The 20,485-nt window shown below is 42.2% G+C and overlaps 2 protein-coding genes and 2 long non-coding RNA genes across 6 annotated transcripts in view; 2 read left to right on the top strand and 2 right to left on the bottom strand.

Moving 5' to 3' along the window:
• Nucleotides 1-488: 488 nt before the first annotated feature.
• CCT4 (chaperonin containing TCP1 subunit 4) lies at nucleotides 489-8,213 on the top strand. The gene is made up of 14 exons (XM_064146095.1): nucleotides 489-741; nucleotides 1,423-1,475; nucleotides 1,718-1,807; nucleotides 2,502-2,610; nucleotides 3,730-3,872; nucleotides 4,539-4,660; nucleotides 4,766-4,898; nucleotides 5,045-5,184; nucleotides 5,477-5,573; nucleotides 5,862-5,972; nucleotides 6,198-6,328; nucleotides 6,436-6,670; nucleotides 7,614-7,727; nucleotides 8,021-8,213. Exons 1-14 carry the CDS (start codon nucleotides 624-626, stop codon nucleotides 8,033-8,035), a joined length of 1,611 nt encoding a protein of 536 aa, XP_064002165.1. The 5' UTR covers nucleotides 489-623; the 3' UTR covers nucleotides 8,036-8,213.
• Nucleotides 8,214-9,122: 909 nt separating this feature from the next.
• On the bottom strand, nucleotides 9,123-16,325 carry LOC135176765 (uncharacterized). 2 transcript variants are annotated; one of them, XR_010302812.1, is made up of 6 exons: nucleotides 16,242-16,325; nucleotides 14,728-14,780; nucleotides 12,346-12,468; nucleotides 11,494-11,603; nucleotides 10,733-10,808; nucleotides 9,123-10,498 (listed from the first exon to the last, which is right to left on the bottom strand). It is a non-coding gene; the product is annotated as an uncharacterized LOC135176765 (long non-coding RNA). The 2 variants fall into 2 exon arrangements; XR_010302813.1 differs by lacking the exons at nucleotides 14,728-14,780; nucleotides 16,242-16,325 and adding an exon at nucleotides 13,441-13,528.
• FAM161A (FAM161 centrosomal protein A) lies at nucleotides 9,867-19,727 on the top strand. 2 transcript variants are annotated; one of them, XM_064146093.1, is made up of 7 exons: nucleotides 9,867-10,073; nucleotides 11,230-11,477; nucleotides 11,957-13,138; nucleotides 13,523-13,690; nucleotides 15,949-16,048; nucleotides 17,420-17,571; nucleotides 18,210-19,727. In XM_064146093.1, the coding sequence occupies exons 1-7, from the start codon at nucleotides 9,954-9,956 to the stop codon at nucleotides 18,676-18,678; spliced, it is 2,439 nt and encodes an 812-aa protein (XP_064002163.1). In that variant the 5' UTR covers nucleotides 9,867-9,953; the 3' UTR covers nucleotides 18,679-19,727. The 2 variants fall into 2 exon arrangements, with proteins under 2 accessions (XP_064002163.1, XP_064002164.1); XM_064146094.1 differs by lacking the exon at nucleotides 13,523-13,690.
• The window catches only part of LOC135176763 (uncharacterized), a 42,321-nt gene continuing 39,196 nt past the window's right edge, over nucleotides 17,361-20,485 (bottom strand). Inside the window, exon 3 of the long non-coding RNA XR_010302810.1 lies at nucleotides 17,361-19,180. This is a non-coding gene — a long non-coding RNA (uncharacterized LOC135176763). The remainder of the gene's footprint in view (nucleotides 19,181-20,485) is intronic.

The following is a 20,485-nucleotide window of genomic DNA, read 5'->3' as shown; positions in this document are numbered from 1 at the left end:
TCGGACCATAACCTCTCACAACCATAGGTGTCTGCAGTAAACACTTTCCCTCAGAGCATTCTCCTTGCCACTAGCTGCTACTCAGGTGAAGAAATCCTCCAGCCCTCTGCTCCCTGAGTGGCGGGTGGAGAGGCAGTCGCCTGGACGGAGGGGCTGCAGGTGACACAACCTCTTACCCACTCCCGGGGTCTCACCTTCGCTGCCCAGGCTGAGGGGCGGCAGCTAACACAACCCCTCACGCACGGCCAAACCCCGCCCTCAGCGCCCACGTGCCACGGTCCTCCCTACCGCTTCACCGCAGCCGCACCCTGACGCCCCCCAGCGGTGGCGGCGCGGACCCAACCCCGCCACTGGCGCAGGGCCGCCCCGAGCGCCCCGCCCCGCCCCGCCGGGCGAGCATCTCCGCAAGGCCCCGCGGCGGGCGCGGCGGCGGGCGGGGCTCGCTGTGCTCCGTTACCAGGGCTCAGGCGCGACACGGGCAGCCGCGTGACGTAACGCCGGCGCCGAGTGGAAGGACCCGGGCGCGTTCTGTGGCGGCGAGGGGTGGCGCTGCGTTCTGGAAGGTTCCCGGCGGGGAGGTCGGTTCCGCAGGGTGTATCCGTTTCCATCGGCCGCGGGCGACCATGCCGGAGAACACTGGGGCCAAGGCCCAGGGTGGTGTGGGCAGTCGGGCCAAGGGCACTTACCAGGACCGTGACAAGCCCTCCCAGATCCGCTTTAGCAACATCGCTGCCGGCAAAGGTGAGGCGCGGCGGGAGCCAGCCGTGGGGGAGCTCCGCTCCTCTTTTGTGCTGAGGGGAGGCGGCCTCTGGCCTGTCTCCCGCAGGCAGCCCGGGGCCATGCCGGTAGTTCTCGAGGAGCGGCAGCTCTTCCCGCTCCAAGCCAGGAGGTCCCTGTGGGGAGGGACGGTGCGGGGTGGAAGATGTCTTACAGTGCTGAAGCTTAACAGCGGAGCGTGCATTGCTTTGGTCTGGGACAGCACTTAGGTGCGGACATTGTCGTCGCTCTCCCAGCGGTACAAGTTCAGTCCTGTGTTAGTGAAAGGTGGTTCTGTATTAGCGGGCGATTTCTTGGGGCAGGTGACTCCCCAAGCCTGGGGCCACTGCGTGTCGGGGTGTGCTATATTGGGCATTAGGCGCCAGCCTTGCTCGGATTACTTAAAATCCTTCAGTGTTACCCCATAGTTGTAAAATGGCTGCGATCAGGCGATCGGATGTTAATTATATTTGAAAACAGTTTTGCTCTTAATGCTGATATTGCAGTGTTTCATATCATACTGTTAAGGGTGACAGTGCTGGCGAAGTAACAGGGAACTGGTTACTACTGGGAGATACCTTCTTTTCAGAAAAGGTGTTTAGAATTATGGACTGAGTGCTTGTAGCTCTTGAGGTCAACTTACAGTTTTTTTCCCCCTCTTCCTAGCTGTTGCCGATGCAATTAGAACGAGCCTTGGACCAAAGGGAATGGATAAAATGGTAATCCTTATTCTTAAAATATTGCTTACTGGGAGATACTGTGAAGTCAACCTGGTTTATATGGGATATGTAATCATTTGTCTTGAAATTCTCAAGTTTCATTTACTTAAGCGAAAATGTGAACTAAATGCACATCTCAGTTTTAGAAATCATGCCAGGAAAAATATTTTACTTTAAACATCAAATGAAATTAAAGATACGTGGTGACTTATCAGAACTCTGTTTCTCCTTTTATTTCTCAGATACAGGATGCTAAAGGAGATGTGACAATCACTAATGATGGTGCTACTATTCTGAAACAAATGCAGGTTCTGCATCCTGCAGCCAAAATGGTGAGTGGTTCTTTACATTGCTCAGGCAACGATAGAGGTTACAGCTTAATATTTGGGCCAAAAAAATGTGCTAATGCTTCATGTGGATTTGAGCTTTAGTGACAGCAGTAATCTGTGCATCATGCTGCAGCATCACTTACTTTAATTGTGAGATGGGTTGAATTATTCCAAGTCCTTATTTTGGCATTTCATGCGTGTGATTTCTTTGAACATGTCTTCAGAGAATCTAGCCGAAACCTTCTCTCATCTACGGAGAAAAGTCAGTGATAGTCTACACTGTTCGGAAAGAAGAGAATGAGTTATGTTATGGTCAGGTGATACAAGGATGCAGTACTCTGTTCTTTGAGAAGTGTGGTTCTCTTAGATTTGGTTGTGGTTGGAGATGGAAATGAGCTTGCTGTGACCCTCCTACAGGAGAGGAAAAGGAAGATCCGTTAGATAGTAAATCATTTTCAAGGTTGTGAGAAAAGGTTTGCTTCTGTAAGGGATTTGTTTTACTATAACTGTATTTCAGCCAAATAGGTTTACAGATACGGGAAGCAAGGTGCAAAGGTGCAAAAAGTACATAATCAACATTGGAAAAGATGTTATTAGAGTTAATTCCAACAGTGCTATGTTTTTTACTACTTTTTAATACTTGTCAGTGTTTGTGATTAAGTAACTATATACACTTATGTCATGATTTGCCCTTTAGTTGGTAGAGTTATCAAAAGCACAAGATATTGAAGCTGGTGATGGCACTACATCTGTTGTTGTCATTGCTGGAGCTCTTTTGGATGCCTGTTCCAGGCTTCTTCAGAAAGGTAAATACATATATTTAATATGGAAGCATAATTGGAATTAAGTTGCCTTTCTGCTTGGACATGTATCATGAATTCAAAGTTGCTGGGTTTTGATGAAATGTGAAAGGTGTCTTGAGTCCCTGCAGCCAGGTTTCACTCATGTCCCACTTCTGGTTAAAAAAACGTTTTGGCCTTTCATTTTTAGTTGAATATATTACTGTTGATACAAGAAATTGTTCCTAGATGGTATGATGATAGTTGCCTTGTAAAAACTCAGTGCAATTAATACTTGTATTTCTCACATGGACAGAGAGATAGCCTATGAAGGTATAAATGAAATTTGGGATCAGTGATTCTACAGATGTACTGTCTTCCATCTCTTACAATATAGGGACCTTGGAAAAGCCTGATCAGGAACAGATATGAATTACAGAACACAATAATTAGTGCAGTTTCTGTCCTGTTAACTCAGGATCTCTATTCGCTGTCCAACCAGATAACACTTCAGTTTTTGCATGCACTGGACATGGAGCACAGGTGATTTGACCTGCAGAGTTCTTTTCTGTCTCAGATCCAGACTTGATGATGATTTGCTTAAACTTGCCTCATCTCAGTACACACCATGTTATTGTCCTCTTTCTGGGCCCTATCCTTTGAAAAGATAGAAGGGATACATCACATACTCCAGAGAAACTGGGGAACTTTGTACACAGTGGTGGGTAACCAGTATTTGAAAATGTGAAATCTGAAAAGCCCATTGGTGGGCTCCTCATAGGTATTACCCGAACAGTGGCAACATTAAGAATATCAAGGGTAAAGAAAACTTTGAGAGAGGCTGTTTCTGGGGTGTCAGACACTGCAGAGAAATGTGTTGTACTTGCCCCTGAGGTCAAATTATTTGCAGCATTATAGCCTTTTATTCCTCAGCTTTAACAATAGAAAGGAATAAGAGAGGTCATTTACTCTTCAAGAACACACTTTGATAAAAAAGTCTTAAATTTATTCTGACATGAGTCTCTAAGTTAGTTTTAAAATGGAAAGAGAGGGTAAGGAAAAAAGGCAAATCACCAAACAAAATCAACCAGAAGCCAATAATTTGAAAGCCCAACTATCCTAACAACCTTTTTGTACTGTCCACAGGAATTCACCCCACCATCATTTCAGAGTCATTCCAAAAAGCTTTGGATAAAGGTATTGAGGTGTTGACCAACATGTCACAGCCAGTTGAACTGAGTGACAGAGAAACCTTGCTGAACAGCGCAACTACTTCACTGAATTCAAAGGTGGAACTGACATTTGAATTTGGTACTTCCAGACTAGTTGAGCCTTCAGTGTTTCCCAATTTCTCCTACTGTTTATTCACTGAAAATACCAGCACATCACAAATCTAGCTGGTTTTCAGACACTGTCTGCCTTCTTTTTGACTAACCTGTCAGAAAGCTGTGGTTGATGCACATCAAAATGCTCAAACTGAATTTCAGTCTGCAATACTTAGTGGTCTGATGGTGACAAATCTAAATATGCTTCAACTGAAAACAGCAACAAAAAATGGGGTGGGATACTGGTTGCTTTTTAAAACAGTCTGTGCATGCAGTTCTTGCTCACATAGCAGGACTTTCGGAAACAGCATCAAAATATGGTGAGGTGTGCTATTTTCCCTTCCAGCAGAGTAATCTGGGAAGCTCTCAAAGTCTGATTTTAAGAATCATAAGAAAGAGAAATTCACATCCCTAAGCATATGTTTTCCCAACGAAGTAACTGCTGTTTCCTTTGAGTAACCCTTAAAAAGATACCAAATTAAAACATCTGGCTGATGGACAAGGAGCAGAAAGGAGCTTTGTTTCATAATACAGAAGTCAAGCACTAAGATGACAACTATTATTTTGAAATTGCTTGTTTATCAGTGTCAAATACCTCACTACTTTTTTCTCTGCTGTTAAATCCTTTAGGTTGTGTGTCAGTATTCTAGTTTACTTTCTCCGATGAGTGTGGATGCAGTGATGAAGGTGATTGACCCAACTACAGCTAGTAGTGTGGACCTCAGAGATATTAAAATTGTTAAGAAATTAGGGTAAGAAACAATTTGTAACCAAGACAAGTTTTGTTTCTCTGAAACCTCACTTTGGCTTCCCAAAGTGCCAGAGTCATAGATTGTTTTTTGATTTTTGTTTTCCAGAGGCACAATTGACGATTGTGAACTGGTTGAAGGATTAGTCTTGACTCAGAAGGTGGCAAATACTGGTGTAACCAGAGTGGAAAAAGCTAAAATTGGCCTCATCCAGTTCTGCTTGTCTGCTCCAAAGACAGATGTAAGTTAAGCTATGACCAGAGTGAAACCTTTTCCTCTAGGACCTAAGAGCTGCAAATGTAGCAATGCTTCTTTTTTTGTAAAAGATGCGTAGTGTCATTCCTATTCCACAGCTGTAAGGTCTGCTGCTTTCTTTTTTTAAACCAGATGGACAACCAAATAGTTGTTTCTGATTATGCTCAAATGGACAGAGTGCTGCGCGAGGAGAGAGCCTACATTCTGAATTTAGTGAAGCAAATTAAGAAGGCTGGATGCAATGTGCTGCTGATTCAGAAGTCCATTCTGCGGTATGTTAATACCAGTTTACTGGGTTACTGTTAGTGTTTGGGGGAACAATCAGTTGTTTGGAATGCATGGAAAATTGAAGCCAAAGTCACATTTGGCAGAGTGTCATTGTAGCTGCCAATAGTGCCCGTACATTTAGAAAGCCTTAGTATTGTGTATGTTTTGAGTTTAATGATAATTCCTAACTTCTAGTCTGAAGAATTTAATCACTGCTGGTAAGAAGCATACAGGTGGCTAATATGGCCCAGTTACGAAACTGGCACTGTAGACTGACTACTTCTCTCTTGTTTGTAGGGATGCCCTTAGTGACCTAGCTCTCCATTTTCTGAACAAAATGAAGATTATGGTGGTTAAAGACATTGAAAGAGATGACATTGAGTTTATATGCAAGGTAAAGTGAGTTATATAAATGGCCATTGAAGTAGTGCTGTTGAAAGTCACCTCAAAATTTAATACCCAGCCAGTGCAAGTGTAATTATTACACTTAAGAGCAGACATTTTCTGGAGAAAAAAGCCCACTCCATCAAGCGGTCATATTTTGAGAAAGATTTGGAACAGATGTGAGAGCCATTCTCCTAACTGCATTTCCCTGTACTATGCAGCGCATCTCTGTACGCTGTATACTTGCTCGCTGTGGTTCCAGTTCTGAAGTTCTGGGGTTTTGTCATTATTTTTGCAGACAATTGGAACTAAGCCTGTTGCTCATATTGACCAGTTTACTCCTGACATGCTGGGATCTGCTGAGCTGGCAGAGGAAGTCAACTTGAACGGTTCTGGGAAACTAATAAAGGTGAGTTAGAAAGTGTTAACACCTACTTAACACTTACCAACTAGTTAGCAGTTATGAGAATTTTTTACTGCTAGGGTTACTACATTTAAGGACCTACTTGTAATCCCTGAGTAGCCAGCGACTTGAAAAATGTGGTGGTTTAGCTTAGCCAGATGCTGGTACTGTTGTAGAACTTGTAAATGCCAACTTTTCTTTCCAGTCACAGTGTTTGTTTTTACGTTTCAGATCACAGGCTGTACAAACCCTGGCAAAACTGTAACCATTGTGGTACGTGGATCCAACAAACTTGTTCTGGAAGAGGCTGAGCGTTCGATTCATGACGCCTTATGCGTCATAAGGTGCTTAGTTAAGAAAAGGTAATGGCCTCCATTTGGTTAGAGTAATTTAGCCTCTTGATAATGTAGAAAGCAAATCACTTGTGTACTTATGTGAAGTGAGTTTTGATTTCAATTTCTGTCCTTAGAGCTTTGATCGCAGGAGGCGGAGCACCAGAGATAGAGCTGGCACTGCGCTTGAACGAGTACGCACGCACGCTGAGGGGCATGGACTCCTACTGTGTCCGGGCCTACGGGGACGCATTGGAGGTCATACCATCCACACTGGCTGAAAATGCAGGTCTCAATCCAATCTCAACAGTGACAGAGCTGAGAAACAGACATGCTCAAGGAGAGAAAACTGCTGGCATTAATGTTAGGAAGGTAATGAGAAGTTGTGTATGCCTCACACAGCTTTAAGAAACTACTTGGGCATGGAAAGGAAAGTGCTTGGCATTAGGACTGAACTAAGAAGAGGGCAAGTTTGTGTCTCATTGACAGTATTCTTTCTAGGTTTAGCTTTGAGGTAGATAACTAATATTGAGGGCTGGGACTCCTCTGCCATGTTGACAGGCTGAGAGGACTGGGATTATTCAGCCTCAAGAGAAGACTCCAGAGAGACCTTACTGAGGCCTTTCAGAACTTAACAGACCTCTTTCAAGAAGGATAGGGACAGACTAGTAGGGCCTGTAGCAACAAGACAAAGGGTAATGGTTTTATACAAAGAGGTTGATGAACACTATCCCAGGTTGCCCAGAAAGGTGTTAGGTGTCCCATTCCTGGCAACATTCCAGGTCAGGTTGGACAGGGCACTGCACAGCTTGCTCTACTTGAAGATGTCCCTGCTCACTGCAGGGAGGGTAGATGAAATGACCTATAAAGGTCTCTTCCAACCCAAAAATATTCTATGATTTATACCTTGCTTTCTTGAGGCTTTAACAGCTTTTCTTGATAATAGCAGATACTGAAATGCCGTACCCACAAGACAAGGAACTTCTATATCTCTTCCAAAAACTTTTGTCTACAGAAGTGGATTGATGTAAAACGATCCATAAATTTTATCTGCAGTGGAAGTTTGTTAGGAGTAGCACAGTGGGATAGTTTCTTTTAAAGTGTTGCCATGTTTAACCTGGCATAACTGTGTTTATCTTTAATCCTGGCTAATTTTAACAAATGTATTAAGTGCTCAGGGAAACAAGAGGCATACCATAGTATTTCTGGTGAGGACAGAAGAGTACAAGCCCTTTGATAGTTCAAAGTTCACTGTCCTGCTAAATCTTAACTGTAGTCTTGCCTTGCACAAAGTAAAAGCTACTTTTTTTCACAGGGTGGCATTTCCAATATCCTGGAGGAGTTGGTTGTGCAGCCACTGCTTGTGTCTTTGAGTGCATTGACTCTGGCAACAGAAACTGTGCGCAGTATTCTTAAGATTGATGATGTGGTGAGTAGTGTTGGTATTGGGCTTTATTTGATTCCCCCCCCAAGCACCAGGATATTTGCCATCTAATTTGCAGTGCTTCAAAGTACAGTTATTGTATAACGTCTTTGGTTTACATGCTGCTGAGATAATTTGTTCTTTTAATAACAGCAATTGGAACAAAATCAAATGCATTATAAATACTGTACCTTAAAGTAAGGAGTTAAAAGTGACTGAAAATCCAATCTCCTCAGACAAAGGAGAAATATGTAACCTGTGGACTTGTTACAGCTGTCTGACTGGTCTCTTCCTTGCAGGTAAACACTCGGTAAGCTGGCCAGAGGAAGTGGGAACTGTGCCCTAGAGCTCCTTCCCTATAATCTGGAATATCGTTTCCTCACCTGAAGCGCCTGTGTGAATTATCTTAAAGTCCACAAAGTCTTGTGTACTTTTACCATGTTTTCACAAAGGAAACGATGTTTATCAATAAACATGCAGTAGTCTGCCCGAGTATTTGCCTTGTAATTTTGCTATGAATAAGGTAAACTTCTTTTCTTTACTATGTGCTTGTATTTAGCTCTGAAATGTTCAGCATCTCTTTTAAGGTCATAGAATGGTAGGGATGGGAAAGGACCACTGGAGTTCACCTAGTTCAGTGCTCCAGGCAAAGCAGGATCATTTGGGGCAGGCCACACAGGAACAAATACAGGCACGTTTTGAAAGTCTCTAGATAAGGAGACACTTTACCCTCTCTGAGGAGCCTGTTTGAGTTCTTTGTCACCCTCACAGTAAAGTTTTTCTGAATGTTGAGGTGGAACTTCCTTTGTTCCAGCTCTAACTGTTCCCTGTTGTTTGTTGCCGCTCTGGTGTTCAGCTTCACGGTGTGTTCCCAAAAAGCCCCAGGGATGAAACTTTAGGACCACATCCACAAACACCTTCCACCCCTCAGATTAGGTTTTGCTTTTCCAAACGGGTGAAGTCAAAAGGTAGGCCATTTTATAATCAAATTACACTTTCCTAAACCAAGTCGCAGACTATACATCAAACTTGATAATGCCTGAAGGAAACTAGCACCGTTGTACGTGTCACTGCATTATTAGCTGCAGTCATGCTTAGGTGAGCTGCAGGGGGTTCTCAGCCACCAGGGAAATCCCAGCTGCCCTAGGTATGTTAATTTAACTTGTTCTTAATTTTGCACTGTGTGGTTTCGAATAAGCATTTTCATTTTTTAATTCTCAGCATGAAATTTCAAACTAACCCATCCATCTTTAAGACTAATCCTCTGTTCAAAGGAGAGTGTTTTTTCCATGACTCATTTCTATTTGATTGGTTAGAGCTGTGTGTTTTGAGGACCAGCTATTGCTGAAATATTTAATTATGACCCTGCTAAGTAAAGCATTCAGGATAACTTAAATACTAATGAGTTAGACAATCTATTTAGGCATTATTGCTCTGCATTAATTATGTATTACCTATTCTTACATTAAAAAAGACAACTTACCTCATGAGATCACCTCTACCACTGACCTCCATTTCGTTAGTAGCTTTGATTAATGCTTTCCTTACCCACCATTGCAAACTTTGAGTTCTTGACAAGAATTAGAACTACTCTGTGATGTAATATTTCCATCTGTGTCTTTACATAAAAAAATTCTTTAATGTAGTTCAACGAATAGGTTCAGAATTATTACTGCTTCTCTGCAGAGGTAGGAAAATTTTCCTGCCGATCCTGGGTTACCCTTTTCCTGTAATTGCTTATCGGAAGTGTGGAGGTTAAGACGGAAGATTGTTCAGTAATTTGAGAAGCAAAAAATATGCGGGCTTGTCCGGGAAAGAAGTGAAGGTTCCCACTAAACTCTCGAAAAAAAATCCTACAGACAGTAGTGAGCAAGAGCTGAAGGGGCAGAGGATGAAGTCGAGCTTCAGCTCCGCGCTCTGGCACTCTAGGGCAGGGCGAGAAGCGGAGCGGGGCTGGAAGGGGAAGGGTTGGCTCCAGGGCACTGCCGGCCTCACCTCACCCGCCCGCCGGCCGACCCGTGGCGGGCGGGGGCTGTTCGTCGCCCCGAGCCGCACCGTCGCTCACCCTGCAGCACCCTGCCAGGCTCCGCGCCAGCGGCCGCTAAATCCCTCCTCTTCCGCTCAACGCCCGCCTCCAGCCGCGCCGCGGAGGCGGAGCGGGAGAGTCGACCGCGGCACTGGGGGCGCCGGATCCCTGCTTTGCTTCCCCGCCAAGCCCGGAGAGCGAGCGCCATGGAGGCTGCGCACCGAGCGGCGCGGCTGGCCGCCTCCTGCCTCCGCACTCCGCTCGACCCGCGCACCCGGGCCCCCGCCGCGCTCTATGAGCGGGGGCCACCGCCCGCCGCAGCTCAGGTACTGCCGAGGCCGCGGGGTGTGGAGGGAGTTACCCGGGCCCCAACGGGCGTTGGACCTTAAGGATTGCTGGGCAAGCCGGGGACGCGACAGGCCTGAGCCTGCCCTGGCACACACAGATGTAGGAAAACTCGACAGATGGACCGGCGGCAGCGCCTCTGCAGCGCCGATCTCTTAATGAGCTTGGTGATGAGCCCCGGCGTCTAGGGAACAGATGTCCGAGAAGGACGCTTGGGTGGGTGTCTGCGGGTCGAGCACTGAAACAGGAGGTTCACACACGCAGTGTCAGAGCAGATTAGCAAGCGCTGGGCAGTGGGTCCCGTCGGGCGTGCTAGAACAGCTTTTTCAATTTGCCTCTTTGATGGTGTCATTCATACGCTGTTAGGTCACTGTACTACAGAGGAGGTAAGGTAGAGATTTGTGCACTGAAAACAGGAGTAAACATAGGTAAGATTTTTTCTGTTATTATTTTTTTAGGATGTCAAAGCGTTTAAAAACATTTCTATGTGGAAAAGTATTAGTCTCATCTTTTAGCTATTAAACTAAAAACATGGTAGATAAAAATAACGTAAAGAGAGCCTTTGTAACACAAACTAAGCTGGTTTTAATAACTTCCCTAACTTGTGTCAGCTTTCAAAATGCACAAAGAATGTGCTTACCTGCACACAGCTGTCACCACCTGCCGAATAGTAGTGTAACTCCAGCTGTGCAGAATCCGTGTTGTTGCACAGTAAGCTATGGAAGCAGGAGCTAACAGTTACACACGATACCTAATGACTTTTTAGTATGCTTCTGGAAACGGGAGGCAGAGAAGGTTCTGTTGGTTTGTTCTCAAATAAAGGGTTTTCGAGGGATCTTTTAGTATTGAAGGAGAAGTTACACTTTACAATAAACATTTTTTTTCTTTTATCACATCCTTTTTATCATAATTCCTGGTACAAATATATTGATTACAGAGCCAGACTTAGGACTTTTACATGCTTTAAGTAGGACTCTTAGAATATAAATTACTATGAAATTATTCCATGTAACTATGTTAGCATTTTTATCTCTGGTGTTACTGTGTCATTCCTTAGCCTTAATCAGGACAAGGCAACAATAAGAACCTTGCTCCCCCTTTCCACCAGTCAGAAATCTTTACAAACACCTCTTCTAGGACAGTTTTGATTTGGATACAAATACCAACAAAGATCAGACCTGCTCTCCAAATGGAGATTCTGACAAGTGGATGGACTTGTCCAAAATGTACAATTCAAATCAAGAGTATTACTTGAAGTTAGAAGAGCTGAAGAATGCTCACCTGGAGACCATGGCAAAATTAGAAACTATGTATCGGAATAAACTGTATTTAAAAGGAGTACAAGCCTTGGACAAGGAAAGTGCTGAGCCTAATGCGTGTTGTAGGTAAGTTTGGTGGTACCTTTTAGGTGAAGATGCTCCAATCCTTTGCAGACATCTATAAAACAGTAGTTTTTTTTTGGGGTATTGTTTGTTTTCTCTGGGGATGTAAAGTGTTACTCTTCCCGTTTCCTATAAGCAGATAATGACAGAAACGTTAGTCTTAATAATAAAAAAGCGTATTCTCCTTGCTAAGCAGCTGTGAAACGTATACCTTTGTGCAGTCAAGTCCAAGTAACATAGTAAAGAGAGGTGCCTTTCCTTAAGAAGAGCTGACTTGCTCATGATTAGCACCTACTTAAAAACTATGGTCTGGTGTGAGTGCCCAATGTGCTTCTCTTTTCCCTTCTCTTCCCCCTTGCCTCCTCCTCACTTCACTAGTGCCACTAACTTTTGTTTCTAGTGATAGTATCCTAAAGTAGAAGTTTGTGTCTTTACATGAGTGTCAGACTGGACTCAAACCAACTTTACTTTCCCTTTTAAAGGCCGACTTGGGAGAAAAGCACATACCAGCCTGTAAATTTGCACAAATCCTTTTCAGACTCTGACTTAAGTGATGCCTTAAGATCAAGTCTATCTGATGGGTCTGACAGAGAACTAGCATTCGAAGAAAGCAGGAGTGAAACAGGATCATCCACATTTGCTAAGGAAAGGATTGAAAAAATGTGGGATGGGTTCTCCGTGGAAGACTACATCTCCCGCATCAAACACAGCTTACCAAGCTCACCTGTTGTCAGAATGGTACGTAAGAAGCAGAAAGCATGGTCACCAAAGATTACTGTGCCCAAGCCTTTCCAAATGACTATCAGAGAAGCTAAAAAAAAAGAACAGAACATCAAATCCAAGTCACAGATTGAAATGGAAAATAACTTACTGAAGAAGCAACTAGAGGAACAAGCAGAGTGTCAGAAAAAATTCCGAGCTAATCCAGTGCCTGCTGCTGTTTTCCTTCCACTATACCATGAAATTGTGCAACGAAATGAAGAACGTAGGAGGTCTGTGAAAGAGAGAAGCAAAATCAATCTCTTGGCTTCTCAGAAGCCATTTAAATTCATTGAACGAGAGAAGCAAAGAAATGAAATTAGGAAAATGCAATTAAAAGACCTTTCTGCACCTGAAAAGAAAAAACTGTTCCAAGCAAAACCAGTTCCTAAATATGTTTATAGTCCAGCTCTTAAGGACAAGCTAAAGGAGAAAGAGCTCTACAGAGAAATCAGGATCAGAATGAGAGCTGAAGAGCTGCTTCGTAATTCGTCTCTACCCAGCAGCAGACTGGCTTTACCGAACGCCAGTAAAAAGAAGAAACACAAGTGCATTGACCCAAAGGAAACAGAACATAAACCAAAGACCAAGTCAAGTGTTCCAGATTTTGATCTACTACACCAAAAATTTCAGGAACGGCTCCTGCAACAAAAACAAGTGAAGCACCTTACAGTCTGTGAACCTTTCAATCTTCGTACTCCATATATTCCCTCAAATAGGGGTAAGATTTTGAAGGACATTCAGGAGGATGAAGAAAAGTTGAAAGAAACACGCTGGCCATATGCCTCTCCAAGATGCAGGCCTCAAATGAGACATTCAAGTACAAATTCACATCTCTCAGGCTTCGGAGACTTTAAATCACCCAGAAGTACAGAATGCACAAGACGACGGCTACAAGCCATAAGGTGACTGCTTTAGTGATGAGATTCTACATTTTAGATATAGTGTAAGAGTAGACTTTGTATTTTCACCTATGTAGTTAGTTCTTCCATGCAGCAAAACCATGACTTAGTTTATTAATAGAATGCCTTAATTATAGTACAATGCTTAAGATATTTAAATGTACCTCTGAATATTTATGATTGTTACAAGAAACAGTGCCTTCTTTCTCAGAACATCCATGGGAAAAGGACAAATGATTGCTGTCCTCTAGAATGTGCCTGAATCCTTTAAAACAGCCACATATCTTCTGTCATCTTAGGCCAACCTTGTTTCTCTGTTGAATCTCTTCTGCTCACGTTTTGCACTTGATTTAAACTGAATTCAGCCTTAGTTTATTTTTCCACCAGGAATACACTTGAGGGAAAAAGAAAGCTGGAAGAGCAACAAAAAAGGACCAGAACAAAGCAGAAACAAAGAACCAAAAAAATCCAGAAAATTGTAACAGCTCGGGCTGAGGCAAATGACCCACATCAGAGCCTAGCTCAGATGTCTAAATCAAAACTAAAAACATTCAGGTATTTTGTTGCATACCCCTGAATGCTGAACTGCTCATTCTACATTGTATGTTAGACATACAATGTAAAAAATAGCCTAGTCTAAGCTGACTTAATTACACATCTTACCATTTATATACTGTAGCTAGTAAAAAAAGTGGCCAAGTATAGTATGTCATCTGGGAAACTGTTGCCTGTCCTGTTGGTTTCAATCATTATGTTCCACCTTACAGTGTTGTGTCTTGTATTTTCTCAATTGACATACCAACTAAAGAGGAAAGCTTAAAAAAAAATAAGGAAGAAAAGGAGTAGTGTAACTACTTGGGGATGGTGAGAGGTACTGACTGCTCTGCCTCTGTTGCATCATTCATAGGCGTGATTTTCGGACTGCAGCTATGAATCCTTATTTCCAGTAACCAACATTAGCAGGGCAAAACAATACAACGATGAATGTGAGATATGCCTGATTAAGAGATTCATGGCTTGAAGTAGCAACTTCTGAGTTACCATGCAAAAGTTTAAGGGGGTTAGAATATGGAGAAATTAGGATAGAGGTTAGGGCTATCTTTATGGCTATGAGTTGAAAGGTAATGAAATAGATTTCTTCGCTCTCACTTTGCTTACTTGGAGTCTCTATCACTAACATAGAAAAGTGTGGAATTATTCTTAGACTTAAACCTCTGGGCTGGTATAAGCAAATTTGCTAAAATAGCAGCACCACCTGTGAGACAATACTGCACATCATAGTAATGATTATTCACCACCAATGTTACTTCACTCTGACCAGAAAGACAAAAATCAGCGGAAACTCAGAAGTGCTGTGGCTCAGTCAGAATATACTAGAAGCACCACTGTGACAAGCATTTGTCTTTAGCATGTGGGCAGTCAGTGACTGTCCAGCATGCATCTATAGCTACCTGCCACCTTCACCAAAGCACATATAGGAAGGATCAGTGGTGTAGGAGTAGGATTTATGCAGGCTCCTTGTGAGCAGAGATGCAGGTCAAAGAGTGCAGTGCCTCAAGTGCACTTGCTTTTGCAATATAACCAGCAGATACCATTAATAACAGCAGCTTTATAACGTAAGTGTCCTCAGGCAGATCTGCTGACTCTAGGAGAGAAGCAGAAAACAATTTGAGTTACAGTAGCAGGGAGCAGAATTAAAGGGAGACAGTGGGTGTGTTTACAGATTTAATTAATTCAACAGTGAGCATCACATCACAGTATATAGCTTAATCAGATTTCAGGACTATTGTAAAACAGTCATGCTTAGTTCTTGCCCACACAAAATTAGACTATTAGAAAGCAGGATTACTTCCTTAGTGTGATGCATTAAGGCTGGTAGAAGTGCTTAACTTGATAATGCTTATTTCAGCATAGGCTAGGTAATAAGGTATATTACTGTAAATGCTCTTCTAACAGGTAATTAGGTTTGCAGAAAGCTGCCCAACAGAGCAGGTAGCAACAATGAAGTTCACTCTCTCAAAATGGTGAATAACCTGCCTTAATGCACAGCATATTGCAGAAATTCAGAGGATGGTAAGGGAAGGAGGCAGGGGGAGACATATGGGTAAAATGCCCCATAGCTCTCATACTCACCCTTAAGTGTCTGACTTAGTAATGGTAGAGCTGGTCCAGTACAGTACAGAGGGTGCATCACAAACAGATGTCTCTGTCACATACCAGGGATTACAACCCCATACTATCTGGATTATCTAGTGCTTACTAAGATCTGACATACCATTTCAGTTGATCATCTTGCTACACTGACTGGACCCTTGACAAACCAGCTAGGAAAAAGCATATTATGATCCAGCACCTGGGTAGCCCTCTTGTGACACAGACTACTAAAATAGCAAGATTCTTACCACTTCACTTTAATGTTTTTTTATTTAATAACACTGATTTCCTATAGTGTATCCTAATTTTGCTGAGAGCAACTGGAGCATCTGAAAAATCTGTGTTAAAAAAATACACAACTAAATACCCAAATTGTAAAAAAACCCTAAGCATCCAAACCCAGCCAAAAATCCACAGTCACACGGCCTCTAAACCTCACTAGGCAGGACCTTTCTGCTTATACAAAGTGACTACTTCAGAGATAGTTTTGTTCAGTGTTTGTGGGCAAGCAGTTGCTATGAAAGTAAGGCAATATACCTCAAACCTTGTAACCTCCAGAAGTAGGACGATATTTAGTTTGTTATGAGCAGTTTAGCTGCTGTAGAAAATTCTTGTATTACAGATTAACAATAATTTTTCTTGCACTTTATTTCCTTTAGGAATTATGAGAAGCAGAGAATGCAAGAATATTTGCAAGAGTTGCAAGAAATGGAAGAAAGAGTAAAACAAAGGCCATTGCTTTTTGAAAGAGTCACTCAGGTTGTCTTGCTTCTGTATTACTTTTCTTCAAATGCTGCATAAGACATATGTAGTCAAACATTTTTAGAAGACACCTAAAAACTACCTTCCACATGAGTATATGACGTCCCTTCCAACCCAGACCATTCTCTATGTCTGTGTCAATCCCTGTTGCCCCATCTGCATACAAATGTTACTAATTGTTGTGACTAACCTTTCATGGTGTGCTTACACAGGGAACTGAGATGGCTGTTATGAACATGTTGTCTGATCCAAGTACTCTTAGTGCCTCCTGTAAGATCAGATACAGTGTATTTTTCTTTCTGCATTTCAGTACAACCATGTGCTGCTAGCATGGTCCCTGACCTGTTCCCAAAGTCAGAGAGGCAACAAGTCATAGGTCACTGATTTTCTTGTTGTATTGAACAAAATCATAGGATGCACTGGATAGGAAGTAACCTCTAGAGGTCGTCTAGTCTAAACTTTGCAGTAAACAGAGACATCCCTAACTAGATGAGGTTTCTCAGAACCCCATCAAGCCTGAACTTGAATGGCTTCTGGGATGTGGCCTCCACCACCTCCACGGCAACCTGTTCCAGTGTTACACCACCCTCATAGTGAAGAACTTCTTCCACATGTCCAATCTAAATCTATCCTGCTGTAGTTTAAAACCATTGCTCCTTGTTCTAGTGCTACATGCCTTTGTAAACAGTGCCTCCTGAGCCTTCTTATAGGGCCCCTTCGGGTACCGGAGGGCTGCTAAAAGACCTCTCCGGAGCTTTCTCTTCTCCAAGCCGAATAACTCCAACTACCTCAGCCTGTCTTCACATGAGAGATGACCCTGCCCTCTTTGTGTCTCCATCTCTGGATCCACTGTGTCAGGTCCGTGTCCTTGTGTTGGGTGTCCAGTATCTGGACACAATACTCCAGGTGAGGTCTCACCAGAGCAGAGCAAAGTGGCAGAATTACCTCTCTCAACCTGCTGGCCACACTTCTTTTGATGCAGTCCAGGATGCAATTGGCCTTCTAGGCTGCAAGTGCATGCTGTTGGCTCATGGCCAGCTTCTCATCCACCAGAACTGCCAAGTTCTTTTCTACAGGGCTGCTCTTTTAGGGCATTTTTTTCCCATGTCTACATCTTCTCTTTCCTTCCCTCCTCTATATATGGAATATATAGGTCGTTGCTAGCTGGTGGGCACAGGAAGCAATCCAGATTTGAACTAGTACAGGAAAGGAAAATCTGGTGTGATGTTTTCAAGTATTGCTTTCTCATTCTTACCTGCAGTGAATTTGCCAGATGCAATTAAAGAAACTCTATTATCAGAAGCAAAAGTATCAGAAGATAGGCATTTAATGCATTCAGGTAACACAACCATTGTGCCTTTCCTACAGAAAAACGCCAGAATAGCTGCAGAAAAGCATTATTCTAACAGACTGAGAGCCCTGGGGATATGCCCAGAGTTTGTTTCAAGGAAAGGACAAAGAACCAAATTGCTACAATGCTCCAGTGTTGAAGATCTTAACTCCACCAATGCCAGAGAAAGGTAGAGGTTAATGAAGGTTGTTTGGTGGGGTTTTTTGGCCACTACATACGAAGTAATTAGAAAGCAGATTTTGATGTGTACGTTTTGGTTGGTGTTTCCTTTTAAATTCTATGTTTGTAGTATTTGCCAGGTAGATATTTGACTGTGTTTATTAATGTTTGCATTAATGTGCATTTTTTTTGTTGTTTTCCTGAGTTAAATATTATTTCATTAAAGAGAAGAGAGCACTGCATGTGTTACATAATGTGCTTCAAAAAAAAGACAAAAGACTAATGAAAACATTATTATTTGTTCTTTTCACCAATAATTTGGTCAGGTTGCTAGCAAGTCAATTATGAATTACTTTTACTGAAATTTTAAATTAAACCTTATGAAACTTGCTTTTCCATATCCATTAGGTGTTATGATTTAAAAGGATGCAGAAATAATAAAGCTGAAATACATAACCAATAGTGTAGAGTTACTTTCTAGCATAAAAGAAGACTCTAGTGTCTTCAATTCCCTTTCCTTTCCCTTCCGCAGTTCCACCCCAGCCAAGTCTACCACGATTTGTCCTAGATGACTTGAAAGCAGTTAAAAACCTACTGGAAAACATCTTAGCTGAAAATAAAAATCACACATGCAAATTGTCTTTTCAGAGTCATCATGGAAGGGAAGTCCTTTGAGGAATCTGCTGACAGCAGTCCTTGGTCTGAGCAGTCCTGTGAGGAGGAAGAGGAGGGAGAGATGAGAAGAAGTGTGAAAACTTCCACTCCTGATGGCCAGTTCACTGAGCTGGAGAATGAAGAAGAGACAAGAGACAGCCCTCATGCAGATCAGCTTTGCCATGCAGGGGATGCTGAGTCGCATTCCAACTCTCATCAACGCCATGAAGAGGAGGATTACGAGGAGGAAGAGGAAGCAAAGGCAGGCCTGTCAGTTGACCATTCCCAGGATGAGGAAGAGGACAATGATCAGTCAGGACCCAGCTCTCAGTCCAACCAGTCTCATGAGCATGAAGAAGAAGGTCAATCTGACCCTGAAGCTGAGGATGCCTTCAGATGCGAGGATGAAGAATATGAAAGTGATGATTCAGAAGAGGAACCCAGCAGTGATGAAGCTGACTGAAAGGAAGACAGAGAGGATGGCCTGGGGCCCAGGAAGCTATTTCATTGCTGGCAGTGAAACAGGCACCACAGAAAAACTTGGCACTCTGCTACTGATACAAAATGTTGTGAATTTAAGCCTCTTAGATTAACAGTCTTTTCAGCACAGAAGTTTTGTCTGTTGTCTATTATGGAAGATGAAGTTACTAATTTATATCACCAAAAAAAAAAGAAAGAAAAAGTTGTATCAATCTTCTTTATTTCAATCTTCTGTGACACTAATGCATAAAACAAACTGCAAAACTGCTGTTTAACTGTAACCTCTTGCATGCTGTGTTGGTAAGTACCTGAGGTCTTAACGTGTCCGTCTCCTTCTGCATGCTAGCAAACTCAGATGAGATTTTGGAGTAGTCTCAAATATTCCAGTATTTCTGGGATCTCCTCCTGCAGTATCTTCAAGCATAGCAATGAATAGTCCAGGAGGTTCCGTGCAAGACCTTTTTAGATTCTTTTTAGCAGAGCAGCTGTCAGGAAGACAACAGTGTAGTGAGACAACATGGCCAATTTAATTGTTTAGTTCTGCCCTCCTCTTCCTATGGGTTTTGTCTTAAGCTGAATAATTTCAGACATGGGTGAGATGAGTGCCAGGGCCAGAAAAGATGACTGCTTTTGAAGGAAATAAGATGTTTGATCAGCTCTACTTTGCCCAGCTGAAATATTAACTACTGCATTTGCTGTGGGCTCTCTCTACAGAGGTGAAAATGCCTAGAGCACACTGAGAGCAGCCACTTAAGCTTTCACAGAAATCTTAATGCTTACAGAGAAGATGTAAGAGTAAGTCAACAGAATAAAGTTATGATGCAGTTCTTGTATTACTGTGTAACTGAGCCCCAAGTCTGTCCTTTCAGCTCCATTTTGTTTTGAAGAGCTCTTCCTGTGATCATGTAAAATTATTCTTAGTAACATAACAAATGCTGACATTAATCTTCATATTTCTTTACTGAGACATACACTGTAAAATAGAGAATCAGATAAAAATCTAGCCCTACATGCATTAAAATATGGAAAGAAGTGTGTCAGTACCTTTTCTTACACACTTGCTACTCAGGACTTCAGCTACTATGCAACGAAGAATGCAAATGGAAGGTTTGGGTTTGTTTTGTTTCTTCTGCTATTACTAAATCTGTTGATATTTCGTCCTCCTAATTTTGAGAAACTATGCAACAATTTTTATCACTATTACTTTATTTTTGAAGAGTGAGAATAGCTAATATGATTTTGAAACTTTAACTTAATAAAATGTCCATTGTGTGCACATATATATATATAAAATACATGAAAGTATCAATTATTACCTCAACAAGGAAAATCAGTTTATGGTCTCCAGTAATACTTCACCGTGCTACAGTACAAACTCAAGGTTGGTTTGCTTGTGCTTGTCAGTATTCTATGATTCTGAAGAGTTGTACAATAAGTTATCAAATTTATAGTCACATATTACTGATACTTGGCTCTCTAGTAAATCAAACTTGCTGTCAAAAGAGACAGAGTAACTCTAAATGTTTTTCATGAAGATGAATTGAAGAGATTTCAAATCAGAAAATTCAAATGTTTTTAAGATCTAACAGCACTCAACTAAGTGTTCCAAAAGAACATACCTACATAATAGCTGAACTGTTAAGAAAGTAAAAACATTACTAGAACTCCTTTGAACTGGAAGGAAGTAGCAAAACCAATGTTGTTTAAGGGTTTATAAGGTGTCACTGGGGACATGTGCATAACTTAGAGTCTGTTTTTCACTGAATTTTTAGTACAGTAAACTTACTAAC

This window comes from Pogoniulus pusillus, chromosome 7 (assembly GCF_015220805.1).
Source record: "Pogoniulus pusillus isolate bPogPus1 chromosome 7, bPogPus1.pri, whole genome shotgun sequence".
In the NCBI taxonomy this organism is placed as follows: Eukaryota; Metazoa; Chordata; class Aves; order Piciformes; family Lybiidae; genus Pogoniulus; species Pogoniulus pusillus.
This window is presented reverse-complemented; position numbering and strand designations above follow the sequence as displayed.